The 15,917-nt window shown below is 33.3% G+C and overlaps 1 protein-coding gene across 1 annotated transcript; it reads right to left on the bottom strand.

The window, feature by feature from the left end:
- Positions 1-12,001: 12,001 nt before the first annotated feature.
- LOC137747098 (cytokinin dehydrogenase 2-like) lies at positions 12,002-15,379 on the bottom strand. The gene is made up of 5 exons (XM_068487146.1): positions 14,779-15,379; positions 13,248-13,375; positions 12,881-13,129; positions 12,508-12,776; positions 12,002-12,296 (listed from the first exon to the last, which is right to left on the bottom strand). The coding sequence occupies exons 1-5, from the start codon at positions 15,377-15,379 to the stop codon at positions 12,002-12,004; spliced, it is 1,542 nt and encodes a 513-aa protein (XP_068343247.1).
- Positions 15,380-15,917: the final 538 nt, after the last annotated feature.

Genomic DNA, 15,917 nt, shown 5'->3' with positions numbered 1-15,917 from the left:
ATGAATATCGTATTTTTTATTGGCAAGTTTGGTATCATCTTACCTAATATGCTTCACTAACCAAAGGTATTCAAAATTATTACTTAAGAATATGAATTTCACATTGGAGAAACAAGAGAAAGTAGATATGTTTAAAAGTAGTCGGACTAATCTTCATATTGTCAATTGATTTTATAATGGAATTTCAATCTTCTCTATGGTATCAAAGTAGGTTGTCCAACATGTGAAGCCCAGCAGTTACATGTGCTTCCCGTCATCAAACTTGTGTTAGTCACGTATTAGGCTTGAAAATTCGCTACACATGAAGGGAAGTGTTGAAAATATGAATCTTAGGTATGTTGAGAATATGAATCTTACATCAGAGAAATAAGAGACCTAATATACTAATAAGAATTAATTAAACTACTCCTTATATTATTAATGAAATATTACGACGAAATCTCAACTTCTTTTGATGAATTCTGACTAATATACTCATATTAATTAAAGAACTATATGTCAATGAGGAAATATTGTAATTACAATCTCTAGAAACAAAAAAAAATAATAAGCAAAAGCGGAGGAGGAGGTCTAAGGTTATGTTTGAATGGGGAAGATTTTATGTTAAATTTTTTATTTGGGACATTTCTTCACATCTTCATATGCCTTTTTACATATGATAAAGTTCAAACCTAACATGTAAACAAAATAAATTGGATGATGTGAAGCATGTGTGGTTGTTGGGCTTCACATTTGCCAACCTACTTTGAAGAAGTTGCAGTTTCACAATAAAACTAATTAACAACATGAGAAGTAACCCAACTCCTCATAAGCACATGCAAGGCTTACCAAAATTCCAATGCGGGACATTTCTTCAGATCAAACAACACAAGAGCTTTAGGCCAAGTGAGGAAGATATACACTATAACACTTTATGTCATTGTAATACTCATGCGGTGTATTTCTATTCCTTCCTATTGACATTTTATGATCTATTTGTTACGAACTTGATCTCTATCTTGTGACTTGGAAGTTCCTCACCTAAACATAGCCTAAATTTTTTAAGGGATTTAGTTTTCATATATGTACACATGCAAAGACTTTGAGAAAAAAAAATTCAAAGGGGTCGGAGTTTCCCCTTGTGGCTCCATGATTGGCTTTCATGTGCTTATAAGGATTTGGATTACTGTCACTCCAAAATAGTCAATATGTACTTCTCCTATATATGCAGAAATTTTGGATAGAAAAAAAGAGAAATTAGGTTCACATCCCTCTTTTTTCAACTCCATTAATTGAAACCTTATTCATTTTCAAATTTTAATCAAGGTCCCTTGGTTTTAATAAACATCATTAGTTATTTCAATAATAAAATATTTTACATATCAAGATAATTAAATTTTATTTCTAAATTATTCATTTAGTGTTAGAAACGTTACATTTGATATATTTATATTTATGGCTAAATTTTGTATCATATATTTTTATTTTTAGTTTGTACCCATTTTAATTTGCAACCCTTTTTTTGAATTGTGCCAATTTTCTATTCAGTTTTAGTTTGTACCCATATATTAATTTCTCTTTGTGTCCATATTTTTCAAACTTTTATTTGTACTCATATTTTTTTGACCTTTTGTTTGTACCCATAGTTTATTAATAATGTACCCATTTGTCTTTAAAAAGGTACCACCTTGTTATATGTATAATGTATCCATTTTTTTTATATGAAATGTACCCATTATATAAAACGTATCACCTTTTTTTGTATAAAATGTACAAACTTTTTGTCTGTAAAATGCATCGTATAAGAATTATCAATTTTTTGTATGTAAAATGCCATTAATATAAGTAATGAAAAATCATGGGTTTTATTTAAGTATAATTTCTTTTAATATTTTCAACAAATTATGGATTCAACAAATTATAAAATCTCATTAATATAAATAACTACAAATATCAAATTTTAATTTTAAAAATTATAATAACCTACATAGAAATGCATTATTGCGTTAATTTTAGGAACTTCAATAAAAAATCGAAAACCAATAAAGTTTCAATCAAAGAACGTTGATAAATAAGGACCGCATCCAAAGTCACCCTAGAAAAAAATACTATGGATAACTGTAGAAATCCTTAGTTTCTTCCTTTTTATAACATATAATCTCATTAAGTGCTTTACATTAGAAATCCTTAGTTTCTTCCTTTTTATAACATATAATCTCATTAAGTGCTTTACATTAGAAATCCTTAGTTTAGTTTTGTTTATGTATAGAATATTTAATATAACTTGGTTAAGTATAGTACCAATTCACCTGCGAGATTTCAAAGCATTCAGGTGAACTTTGAGCTCATTTTGATCTCAATCAATATCAAGCAGATTTATCATGGAACGCACTCCATTGACCCAAGTCAATTCTCAATCTTGAACAATCTATGGCGACTTTGACGGAGGAGTTACGTTGATTAGTAAATTGGTGACAATTATATTTCACCCAATATATTCACTAATTTATTTGGTTGTCGAGCAGATATGAATCTGGACTAACCCTGTCAAATTGTGGACTTTGAGGGGATCTCAAGATTTTGCCTATCAGTTCTAACAACGAAATGGCAACGCAAACATTGAGTTTGTGGATATCTTTACGCTTCTTCAGCATTTAAACTCAAAGACTGAGTCACAGAGAGAGAGAGAGAGAGAGAGAGAGAGAGAGAGAGAGAGAGAAGGGTTTGTAGACAAAGATGTATATAGGCCTCGTGGAGGGGACTGTCTAAGATTCTGAAAATCTTTATCGGGATCTAAGTCAATTAGCACACAAGATCTCGTGGTCCAAAGAAACAAAAAACCTGTGGCATGCACACCTACCGCCAAAATCTACTGTCGTATTTTTTTGATTTCCTCTCACATACTATACATTCGTATCCGTCCATACGTGCATGAACCATGAAGTTCGAGCAGGACAGTATACGTAGTATATGATGTATGTTGAACAGGGGCTCCCACTAACGCAGTGAATGTTCATATGTACGGTCCAAAGTTAAAAGAAAGAAAACGGTAATATTATGACCCGTTTGATAACCAAATTTTTTTTTGTTTTTTATTTCACATTTTTGTGATTGAAGTATGAAAAGAGTATACATATAGAGAAAAACATAGATGAAGAAGGATAATGAAAGAGAAAGGGAGAGATACAGAAGAATCAATGAAAACAAACATAGGAAGTTTAAACACCTCAACATTTGTTTTGGTTTTTGGTTTGGGAAGTGTTATTTGCACTTCTACACTCTTCACGAGTGTTTTTTCTTTTCCAAATATAGAAAATTTGAAGTGTAGAATAAGATTTTTGGAGTGCCAATAACAATTCCTTTTGATTTTTATAGTTTTCTTTTTGTGTCCTTGCATTTCTTCTCCATCTCTTTCACCATCCTTCATCCACTTTTTTCCTCTCATTTATAAATAAATAAATAAAAACAAAATGATTATTAAACGAACCTTCATAGTCTAGAAAATTATTTCTTAAAGTAGCAAGGTGATGAAAAGTTTGGAATGTGAGATCAAATGAATTGTAGATTTAATTATATTAAACCATCACATTTGGGCAGAAAAAGCAAAAGGGGAATGGTTTTATTGTTAGCCAGGCTTGTACTTTTATTCAAATTATCTTTATATAAAGCGAATTTTTGTCATGATAATGTAGTGTTTTCTTACCAATAGTCCGACAGTAGAAAATCCTTATTTTGTTCACATTTCATGAATCTAATCAGTGGTTTGTATCCATAGTAGTCCAACAAGATCAAGGAACATTTCGATCATATATATACACGTTTGGTTTAGGGTTTATAATTTTGGATTTAGGGTATACTATGTATGTATATACGTATGTGCGTATAGAAAATAATGATTGGTTGTGGTTATTCAAAAAAATTAGGCCAAGCAAAATCAAACTGAACAAAGAATGGCACCCAATAGGGCTCCAGCAAAAACAAGACGAAAGTGCCGATGCAGAGAACATCCAAAATCAGAACCAACAACTCCAAACATGACCTATAAAAACTTCTCTAGTACATACATTTTTTTAAGTATGTGCATATGGAGAAGCTTGTATAGCTAGCTTATTGAGTATAAGTTGGGTGCACATATGCATACATGGTGTTTTACGCTTACGTGATGGAGGAAAATAATCTTCAACAAATTTGACAAAACACAGCCACACGAGCAACTTGCTCATATAACTACATCATAGCTCCCGTACTATGAATACTATCTGTATTATACTATTATGGTGGTGGTGCTTTACGAAACAGTGATAATTGAGCGGCCAGCATCGAGAGTATATTCTTTGTAAATATGGACCCCCCATATCCTCCTCTAGATGGGACGTGAGATGACCTGCACAATTGAGAATAATACTTGCATCTTCTCATAGAATCTATATAATCCATTCTTGCGAATAAAGTATTTTTATTATATAAATTTTATGACTGGAATAGTTCGTTTTGTTAATTTTCATTTAAAAACAATCTTACAAAAAAAATTATTTAAATCAGAGTATACATCTAAATGTATGGAATGTATAGATGATGTAAATATCAATTACCAAGTAAAATATTCATGATAAACCATTTTTTTTTCTTTTATACTTTTGAATTACTAAACGATTAAAAAATTATATAGTAAAGATACATTAACTATAAGAGGGGAGATTTGTGCATTTTCCATTTGCGAGATGCAAGTATTATAATACAACTTTTAAGTTTTTTTTTTTTTGGGTAAATAAACGCAACGGAAATTCAACTATGATTTGGTGTAGGTAGGGCACACATCAGATAAATGAAGGATTGGAAATATGCAATTGATGATCCAACGCTAAAGATTCTGGTATGTAATTAATCGGTGTATTCAAAGATTTTTATTTTATTTTGCAAGGTAAGGTGAAGTTTGCATGTGGAGGCTGGACTGTAAGGCGTTCAGATGTTGGTTGTGGAATTTGTTTACAAAGCATGTCAGTCAATCTATTGGAAATCAGAGTAGTCAGTTTGTATAGGAGAGTATCAATCCAATGTAGGATATAATCCAACGGTCCCCTTCAAGCAGTCCGATCGAGAGAGATTTGTTTCTATCAAATCCATGTACTTAGATACTGTGTGATCTTTTAGTGTGCCCTCATGTGTTCATGTCATGCATTTATCTCTATGGCCTACGTCTCTCAGTCAGTACCTTTGTGTTTGTTGTCTTGTGATTTTTCTACTCCAGTACATGACCTGATTTCAAGTGATTTGCTTCAAACCTACACTTAATGTACCTCAGTTTCTGTTCTTTTGTGGACAAGTTACTTTTTTGGGTCCAGAGTAAATATCTATCTTGTGTACAAAATATGTGCAAATCACTTAAGTGGTCTTTCTTGCTAGTAAAGCAAGAAAAGAAAAGATTGTTGCACTAACAAGTTAAGGGTCTATGAGGTATTGTGAGGAGCGAATCTTTAACGTAGCCTGTTGTAACAACTGAGTTTATTTCTTTCATCACGCATACAAGTTATTTGATAAAAAAACTTGTCACCTTCAAGTGAGAGTTGTATGAATACAAATTAAACAGGTATGACATGCTTCTTATCACTTATGTTCCCATTTGCATGGAGTCTTTGGTTGCCTATTGGAAATTTATGTTAGATTGACTGGCCTGTCACAGTCCTTAACTGAGAAGTTTCCAGCTGACAACAAGATATTTCAAAATTGAAAGCTATCATTATTCAAAGATTTGAAGGATATACGAGTAGACTCTGTCTCGATTTACTTGGTCCGAACTGTATATGGTCCCCAAGCCATAGAAGCTTCTCTTTTCCCTGGTCATTGGTGCGAATAATCCAGTTTTAAACAAAAATCACCAGCTATGTCAAGTGATTTCCGCCTAGCGTAGAAAGAAAAGCAATTTTTGGATATTTTATATGCGAATATAAGACCCGATGTGTAAACATTTAATATGATTAATATTATTTTATTAGTGAAATTATAATTTTCCTCATATTTTATGAATAATTTGGGTTAATATTATTATGTTACTAGTCTCATGATACACGCCCTTAAGAAGACAATTAACATTGTTATTTCATTATTTATTATTCAATTTGAAGGAAAAACAAAAAACAGTAAAACAGTAAATAATATATTTAAAAAAAAAAAAAATTTAACGAAAAGTTTCCGGTACGGTTCATTTTGACAAAAAATCATATTTTTACACTCAAAAGTTAATCTTGGTACTATTCATTTTACCCCTTTATTTTATCTTTATAGTTAAAACTCAAAGTTTTCAAACAATTTTCATTAATTTTTTTTTTTAAATAATAAACTTACTAATTAATCACACCAGTCCCACTTCTTGGTGGTTTTATTTTTGTATTTTTTTTTAATACTTATGGAAGATTGTCAGTTTTGGGATTATGAAAGTTTCAACATTTGTACCTTCTTCTTTTAAATACATAGATTATTCTTATATTATTTTGTTCGCTCATGAAGGATGTAGTTGGGTAAAGCCATATACAACTCATTGCTAGAAGAAATTTTTTATTGTGATGAGAACACGAGTAGTAAATCAAGTGTTTTTATGTAAGTATTAAAAAATTTTATTTTTTAAGTTATTAATTTTTTAACACGAGTGCATTTTTGTTAACCCATATTAACTTTAGGGTATGCTCACCGTACATCTTATTCAATGCCATGTGTCATCCTTCTAACCTTAGATACTTGCTAATTAAATAAATAATTTTCAATTTTTAAAACTAATTTTAAACATTAAAATTAAAAATTAAAAATAAAAACTGAAACCCTTCAAGTTCCCCACCCAGCCAAACACCAAAAACAACTACCCACCCACGCCACCCCTTCAATTGATTCTTCAAAGTCTACCCCTACCCAGCCAATCTTCTTCGTGCCATGGTGAATCACCATGTCTCCGTTCTCCTTCTTACACTGTAACTCTAATTTTATTTTAGTTTATAAAGAAACCCAACAAATGTCCTCGCCAAGAAAATAATCCCAAATTGGAAAATCAAATTTGTACGTGCACAGAAATATCCTCGCAAGAAACAGAAAGGGTTGATTAGGTGAGGTTGCTATGGAATTTCATGGCTGCAATGGCGCAGCCTTCGTGGTCGTCTCCGGCTGTTGTTACAGTGGAAGAAAAAGGAGGGAGGGCGGAGGACAAAGTCATGGCAAATTCGCCATGCACCCGAAGAAGAAGATTGGCTGGGTGGGTGGGTGGAACTTTGAAGAATCAATTGAATGGTTGGCGTGGGTTGGGAACGAAACAGTGATGGGCCTGGGCAGGGTTTGAGTTATTTATTTATTTTTAAGTTTAATGTTTAAAATTAGTTTTAAAAATTGAAAATGATATATATAATTAACAAGTAACTAAGGTTAGAAGAAGGGACACACGGCAACTAATAAGTTGTATGGTGAGGACACACCACAGTGTGGACGAGCAAAAATACACCATTTTAACACACATATCCTACTATTTATATAATGACATGTGATGTACCATCTTATGTGCCGGTTACATTGAAAAATCTCTCCATTGCTACCACTTATGTATGTATTAAAAATAAATAAATAAATAAATGTTGAAGTGAAACTAGCGATGGCAACAGGACGGGCAGGGTTGGGGTGCCCCCTCCATTCCCCATCTCCGATAGTGATTTTTCTCCTTATAACCAGATTCATAACCATGTTTTTTAACTGGAGATTCTCCTCCCGTGCCATTAGGGTCGGGTATCCCAAAGGTACCGAACCTATGAGGCTTTTGTCATCCCTAACTTAAACACATGTCAAGTATTAACCCTCACGAGATGACAAACCTAATCAATTATTCAGATTTCTAGTCTTCTAAAAAAAGTACTTCCGAATCCATAAGACTTCCCTTCTTACTCCATTTTTTAACAGGTTCTAAGATATCTCCAACGTGGAGTTGCTAAAACCACTTTTGGGACAATAAAAACAAATTTTAGCTTCGAACTTAATTTTTTTTTCCAACCCCATAGTGCTAAAATTTAGCATCTCAACTATATTAAATTAGTTTTCGTATATTCCATAGAATTGTAATGAAGTAGCTCATCACTTTACGAAGTCAGGCTTATATGGAGTTGATTCTAAATTATGGTTTGAGGAGCCCCAGAATGTTATAAGGGATGTATTATATCAAAATTTGTATTCGAGTTAAGTTTTTATCATCAATAAAGCTATCGTTTTAGGTTTTTTTTTTTTTTTTTTTTTGAAGAGTTTTAGCCTTTTTCAAATAATTATTTTAGGTTGCCTTAATTTATTTTTAAGTACATGTAACTAAAAAGAAGTTCACATTCCAACGAAATTTGAAAAGTCACAAAGAACTTTAAATTCAATTTGCATTAGGACGGCTCTGCTCTCCTCCATTTAGTATACGTGGTTGAGTAGAAACTTTTTGTAGACACAACTCCAAATCTTTTTCATCAATTAATCGTTGCCGGTAAAACCTTGAATAAGGGAAACTCACACCTTGCATAAAGCTTTTCATCTTCTTCTTGTTTCCAACTCAAATTCTAAATTTTGGATTCTAACAGCTTGGATATTGGAGTGGTCTAATGGGTTTTTGGCAGTATATGATAATTAGGAAACATATTCTCTTTTAGCAATAAAGTAGTGTGAATTTGATCTTGATATATAAAGATGGAGCATGATCATTTCGTGCAATCTGTAAGAATTATATATTCTCTAAAGATTATTGCAACAACAAAGCATATGATGATCTGTGTTTGCAGACTAGCAAGATGTGGAAATGTATGCAGCAACAGATAAGGAAATGTAGCAGAGAGTCGAAATATTTGTGAAAGACTTGCTTCATACATTGATTTGATCGTATATATACAGGGGCGGACCTACCTTGGGTATGTTGGATCAACTGACCCTTTATAAGCTTTGAAATCCTTTATAAAAGAGATGGGTGTTGCCCTTTAAAAATCTAAGATGCCCTTAAAAATTGCCCTTCAACTGCTTGACAAATTGCCTCAATGGGCACAGGGCGAGATAGCTACTAGCTTAATTGCTTTGTATTCATTGCTATGGGCATCTATCGATAGGCTCACTCGACATATGTTGGCATTTGTTGGTATGCTCACTGGTCTTCACCTGAGAAATGGTTTTGTTGCTCTCTTGGTGGGGATAAGGCAATGTAATCATAATCCTAGGAGAATTGGATACCTTATCCTATATTCTCTCCCAGATAATCTCCCGAAATGAATTGAGGTTACTTTCCGTACAAGGACTCTGAAAATCTCTATAAAATACCCTAGGTTGGGCATTTACCAAGGGGATCAATCAACGAAAGGACTGTTCACGACGTATTGCACATCACATCATTCTATCTTAGAACTATACCCATGGTTTGATTCTCCTTCCCGAAGATATGTAGGCATTCCTTTTCACATTCAACCACCACCACCCCCCCCTCCCCAAAGTCAACCTCATTTTTCCCTCGTTGGAGGTCATGTGCAATTTCGACTAGATTCTGCTTCTATGTGCGGATGCGCGCGAATTTGGTTTCAACAACTAATCTAGACCAAGTTCATGTAGGATTGTGATGACAAGATCATCATTGTCGACTTTATGTCCAATGGTAGCAAGTCCATCCGAAAGCGCCTTGGCATAGCGAATGTATTATGACACTGTGCGAGAACCCTTGTGGAGATTGAGCAACTGAAAAAGAAAGTTTGCTGAAGCAACGGAGCTTTGGGAAAATTGCTACTGCAAGCACTCCTAAACAGCCTGGGCTTTATCATAACCAACAGTCAAGGCACTTAGACCTGGTTTGGTACTGAGGTGATTCTGAAAAAAGCTGCTATCAAAAAAAGCTGGGAGCTGTTTTTGTGTTTGGTAAACACTCAGCTTCAGCTTTTTTTCACAGTTTTGGATGAAAAAAAGCCAAAAACAAGAAGCTGCAAAACCTAGCTTTGAAAAACTGGCTTTTTTTCACATCTGTTTTACATAAAGGTTTACCAAACACTCTAATACTGTTTTTTTTTTTTTTTCAAAAGCACTTTTACAAAAAAGTTTACCAAACACTCTGCTGCTTTATTTCACAGCTGCTTATTCTCACAGCACAGCAGAAGCAGCTTTTTTTCAAAGCACAGCAATACCAAACCAGCCCTTAGTATTTCTCTTCACTTGTAAGTGAGAGATCTTAGGTTCGATTCTCATCAAAAACAAATTTAAACCACATTATTGCTAGCTCATTATAGCTCCCTTCCCCTTAGTATAGATAATATCATTTGCTAAAAAAAATATAAAAAAATAAAAAAAATTCAAGACATCTAGAACTCTTGTATAACACAAATCGCCACAATCCCAATTGGGATGACATGCACGCACCTCTTCGAGGTTCACTTTTTTGGATGCCGAATAAAACTTTTGTTCGTCCAAATAAAGGAAGTGGACAGAGACTTTGGTGCAAACATCATAATTAAATTCTTTTCAGAATTCAAATTCCATTCATTCACACTAAAGAAACAAAATTTTTGGAAGAATCAAATTTCATGATACACAATATATGTATTATGGTGGAATGTGGATAGAATCGTGGAATCATAGAATCAAATTAAGAAGTAACAAACAAACACGCAAATATTAAATGATATTAGCAGAATTAGCAAGCAATATACACTAGTCTTGTGACTTGGTCCATATATTTCACATGTAAATGCAATCTCCCACAAAATCCAAACTAGTCTCCCTCTCAATGTCTTGTCCAAATCATGCAAGAGTGATCACTCCTTCAGTCCCACATAGGATTTCTTGTTGCTTCTGCTTTTGATTATTCAATTAAATCACATCCAAACTTTTTTTAAAAAAATTTATTAATTATGGACTCTACTCTTTCCATTCGTTTTCGAAATTCTGAAAACAAGGCCTGCCCTAAGCCTGAGGGTAGTCGAAGTAGGCATCCGCCTAGGGCCCTCACTTCGGAAGGCTCCCAAATTTTTTTAAAAATATATAATAATATATATTATATAAATTTTTACAGTTCAAATCCAATAAAAGTATCAAAAATAAAATCATAGGCAATTGAAAAGAATTTGTTGAAAAATTAGATTATGTAAACTTAATTAGTACATCTGCATTGAAAAACGTGAGACGTGTAATATTTAAGTAATGTTTGTATACCTTTTCTTTATTTTAATATTAATTTTTAATGATATTTGATATAGAAATAAACTTTTTCATGTATTTAGGGAATTTTTTTTTTCTGCGTATCAATACACAAAAAGTCGGGACTCAGAAAACTCTAGCGCCTCATGTCAAAGTCTTGCCTAGGACTCCCAAATTCTCAGGGCCGGTCCTGGAACTAAATTAACTAGTGTTGAGATAATTAGGTTTTTTTCCATGATGGGTTGAAAAGCTAATCTAGCAGATATATATAATGTTTAGAACTAGTTTTTTAACTAGTGTTGAGATAATTAGGTTTTTTTCCATGATGGGTTCAAAAGCTAATCTAGCAGATATATGTAATGTTTAGAACTAGTTTTTTTAACTAGTGTTGAGATAATTAGGTTTTTTTCCATGATGGGTTGAAAACCTAATCTAGCGCATATATAATGTTTAGAACAAGTTTTTTTTTTTCTTTTTTTTTTTTGGAATAAAAAATACATTCAAATTTTCCTTTAGCGAGAATCAAACCTAAGATCTCTTACTTACCAGTGAAGAGGAATACTACTAGACTGTAGTACTAAGTGGCTATTTAGAACTAATTAATAATTTCAATTAAGTTTCTATATTAATAAAGTTCTGAATGAATGGGTTAACATTTAGATTAATTTCACATTTCTTGAATGAATGGGTTAACATTTAGCTTAATTTCACATTTCTTAGGATAATTCGGATTTCACATTCTTAGATTTCAAACTTTTGGGGACAATTTATGACATGTAAAAAGTTACTAAACATTGTATATTATTTTTAAGTTCCCAGCTACTTCCAACTGCCACTACTTTAAACATACAATGCTTAATTACAAAACACTGAAAATCCTTTGTCCTGGTGCTAATATCTTGTTTGGATCAAACCTAACTTTCCTGTCTTGGAAACTTTGCCACTTTGTTCCGAAATGGTTTTTCCAATCCTCCTGTGTTTCATAGTGGGGAAGGTACTGCTTAACCAGAATGCCAGCATCATTACAAAATTGCAGTATTTGTCTGTTTACTTCATCAAATGCCTGCCAGTCATTGAATCCGCTTGCATGCAAGAGCCCTACAACATAGAAAACATCTTCATCTGGAATAACTGCAGACATCCTACCGTCCCACCTGCAACATTATTTAATACAAAATTCGTTCATTAGATTACCAAAAATAAAACAGAAACCCTAATTCTTTTGGTTCAAGGAAAGGGGCGGGATGCAGTAAGAGTCAAACTCCTTCCAAGAATAGTAAGTATTCTATCACTAGAGGCTAGAGCTGTATAGAAAGCGCACATATTTAACACAAGTACTATTAATTATGCTCACGGAAAACTCACTTTTTTCGGTTCATGGGGTAAATGAGGGTCACTGCCGTAGGAACATTTTGTTTGAGAAGAATGTTCCTGAAAACACCTGAATCAATGTCCAAAATTCGTGATTTTGGTACAAAGATATTCAGCCATGGATGAGCAATATCCCATAGTCCAAGTGATCGAAGTTTTTCCTCTTCAGTGTGCACTCTATCCAGAAAATCTATGTACAATACATCTTGATCGAATAAAAATCCCGGAACGAAGCTTAACCCGTTGATCAATTTTTCAACTACCTATATATACAAGGAAAAGTAATTTAAAATGGTACTAACTCTCTTAATTACCTTCAATATTAGTCATATAATAAATATAAAAAAATAGTAGAAAAATGGTGTACCTTGTCCACTGTTGTTCGAGTGCTATCATCATAATATTTAGCTGCTTCTATGTAGTAGATGAAGCCGTATTGATTTATTAAAGCTGTTATTCTTGGTTGATCGAGTAATGGGTAAAAGGAAAGGTCTAGAGGACCCTGCTTCATTAGAAGGAAACCTTCTAAATAATCGAATCCGTTGTTTGCCATTAAACGTTCTTGATCTTTTGAAAATGCAGAGAAGTTGCTGTACATCATTCGAACCCATTTAGCCTGCAGAGAATTAGTGTAGAACTTATTTAATTCAAATCATAGTTCAAGGAAAAAATTGTATATATTTTGTTACAACGATATTGTACTCTGAGGAGCAGAGGTATATTTTTGTTCATACCCTCTTCGGAGCTGGCTCTAGGGGAATCCTTGCTCTGGTTATTATACCAAATTGGCCCAAGCCTCCGAGAACAGCATAAAATAGCCCTGGCACCTTGTTTGAGGAGCATGTAACTAATTCCCCCTTCCCTGAATAAAATAAAATAAAATTCATAAGTGCCTGATAAACAACCAAATAAATTTATGTGTGAGGGGCTAATGTTTACATGCAAGCGTTACCCTTAATGAAATTTATTTTTGTTTTATATAAGATAATTTTTTTGACAAACAATAGCAGTATGAAGCGTTAAATGTTTGAGGAGAGAGAGATTAGCGGGAATCAAATTCACAACAATATGCATAAAATTATAACTTTCCGCCACTACAATAAAGCACCTACTTATAGAATATCACTTTAGTAACAATGCAATCATATATCGATACAAATAAATATTTTAAAGCACCAATTGACTTGGTGGAATACTTTAAATGAATATGCAAACTTCATTCTTGTTCTATATCCACACTTTAAGAAAATGGCGTTTTAACACAATGGCATCATGTTTACGCGCCCTACTTTTCTCCTTAGTAATTAACTATCAAACCCACTAATGATATATCGTTCTACTAAAAATATATAGGCTTTTTAGCCAAAATGGTCCCTGAGAGTGCATAACACATCACTTTGGTCCTTGATATTTAAAATCAATAGAAGTGGTACCTAAGATTGTCCACTATCAATCATTTTGATCATTCTGTGCAAAATTATGTAATTTATGTTACATAAGGATCAAAATGACAAATAAACTCTCAATTTAATAAATAATGGGTCAAAATGATTTGACAAAAATTAAGGATATTTTGGTCATTGTGTTCTTATTTAATGGAGATTTTTCTCGGAATAACCAAAATGATTGATGTAGACAAACTCAAGGACCAATTCTATTGATTTAAAATCTCAGGACTCAAAGTGAGGAGTTATACAAATCTTAGAGACCATTTTAGCTAAAAAGCCATATATATATATTATTCATACTTTAAAGCCAATCTAAATAATCAAGAATAAGTTCAAGTTCTCACTTTCATTACCAGACCATGAGCTTGATTTGAAAGATTTGAGAAAGTTCGGCAGTTTTCACACACGTGTAACAATTGTTGGCACTTTGAAAATGTGTACTCCAAATTTATAAAAATACAAGAAAAAAATTTATATACAAAGAATGAAAAATAACATTTTGGGAGTGCCAACTACTGAGGACAAACCCTAATAATAAATAGGAAAAATTAATAAATTTGTAAGTTAATGAGTGCGGTCCAATATTTTGCAACGCTTGCTGAGGTGCATTCATTTCCAGTGATTATGCATGCAATACAATGCAAAAGTAGTTGTTAGGACTTTTAAGTGAAAGAGCCAGATGAATATTTCAAATTCATTGAATACATATGGAACTAGAATGTGTCATAAAAATAAGGACAGAAAGAAAATGGAAAGAAGGTCAATGAGATAACACAATATGATAGAGTAGTACTGAGTTGTAAGAGAGTCCTCATACCGGTTACAACATCGAGTTCATAGACATTGTTGATTTGAGGTCCATAACGAAACGTTTGCCCGCTGATTCCGGCGTTACTGAGCGTGCCACCAACGCTGAGGTAGAGGTAGTCAGTCCATGAAACTGGAGTAAGACCACGGTCGAGTGTAGCACGCAACACATCGATCCAACGCTGCTCACCTCCAACATCAGCATAAGAACCCAAAGAAGGGCTCTCAGAGACTACAATTCTAGACCCATTACTGATCAAAGCTGTCATGTTTATGACAACGCCATCAGAGGTCAGGGCCTGTCCACGAACAGAATGGCCCTGGCCCCTAGCAGCTACACTGAAAGGTGCAGAATTGTTGTTTGCGGATAGGATTAAACTTGCGATGTCATTTGGCGACGTTGGATTAAGAACTGCAGATGCGTATTGATAAACTATATGGCCATAATCTGTTGAGGTTGAATTGATGGATTCGGTATCATTTCGAAGGAAGCCGGAGATATCCCCGAGTGCGGGTAGGAGTATACTTGTCCCGGTTGTGAATAACACCATAAACCCTAGGATTAAACTCATGGTTGTCAAGTATTTTGGAACTGCGAAATTCTCAGCCATTTTTTTTGTGGTGAAATGAGAGGAGAAGAGAAATGTGTCGATATGTAGGAGTAAATTAAGTTGCATTATATATAGAGGAGAAATTACTTAAACAAAATTTATTAATGTGGGATAGTAGAGCATGGACTGCGTTAATTAACGTCGTTTAGTGGCCGGCCAAGTTGTTTATTTACAGGCTTTTCCAAATGTACGCAAGAAGAAGACGACTTCATCAAATCAGTAAACACGCTTTTGCAAATTTAAGCAAAGATTATATAAGACCTTGAATATCTTAAATTTAACTTATCTATTTTCTACAAAATGTCGGTTGAATAGATACGAAAATTGAGTTAATTACTTGTGTTATATGATAAATTAATTTTCAAATTGCTAAGGATGGTCTGTACAAACATTCTTTTAACAAGTATGCAGATACATCGACGGATCATGGATTCTCATGATTATATGCATAGTTGCAACATTTTTTATTTCCTCATATTTCTTTGCTTTTTTTCATCTGATAATAAAAAGGGACCCAAAATAATATGTTCTTTGTGTA

Source organism: Pyrus communis, chromosome 1 (genome assembly GCF_963583255.1).
Source record: "Pyrus communis chromosome 1, drPyrComm1.1, whole genome shotgun sequence".
In the NCBI taxonomy this organism is placed as follows: Eukaryota; Viridiplantae; Streptophyta; class Magnoliopsida; order Rosales; family Rosaceae; genus Pyrus; species Pyrus communis.
The sequence above is the reverse complement of the archived record's forward strand: the minus strand, read 5'-3'. Positions and strand labels throughout refer to the sequence as shown.

Bases quoted from the DNA above. Each gene is read 5' to 3' on its own strand.
- LOC137747098 (XM_068487146.1), bottom strand. From the start codon at position 15,379: ATGGCTGAGAATTTCGCAGTTCCAAAATACTTGACAACCATGAGTTTA. The intron at 13,376-14,778 runs GTATGAGGACTC...TATTTTATTCAG, and splicing joins TGAACTCGATGTTGTAACCG to GGAAGGGGGAATTAGTTACA. The intron at 12,777-12,880 runs GTACACCATTTT...TTGTATATATAG, and splicing joins CTCGAACAACAGTGGACAAG to GTAGTTGAAAAATTGATCAA.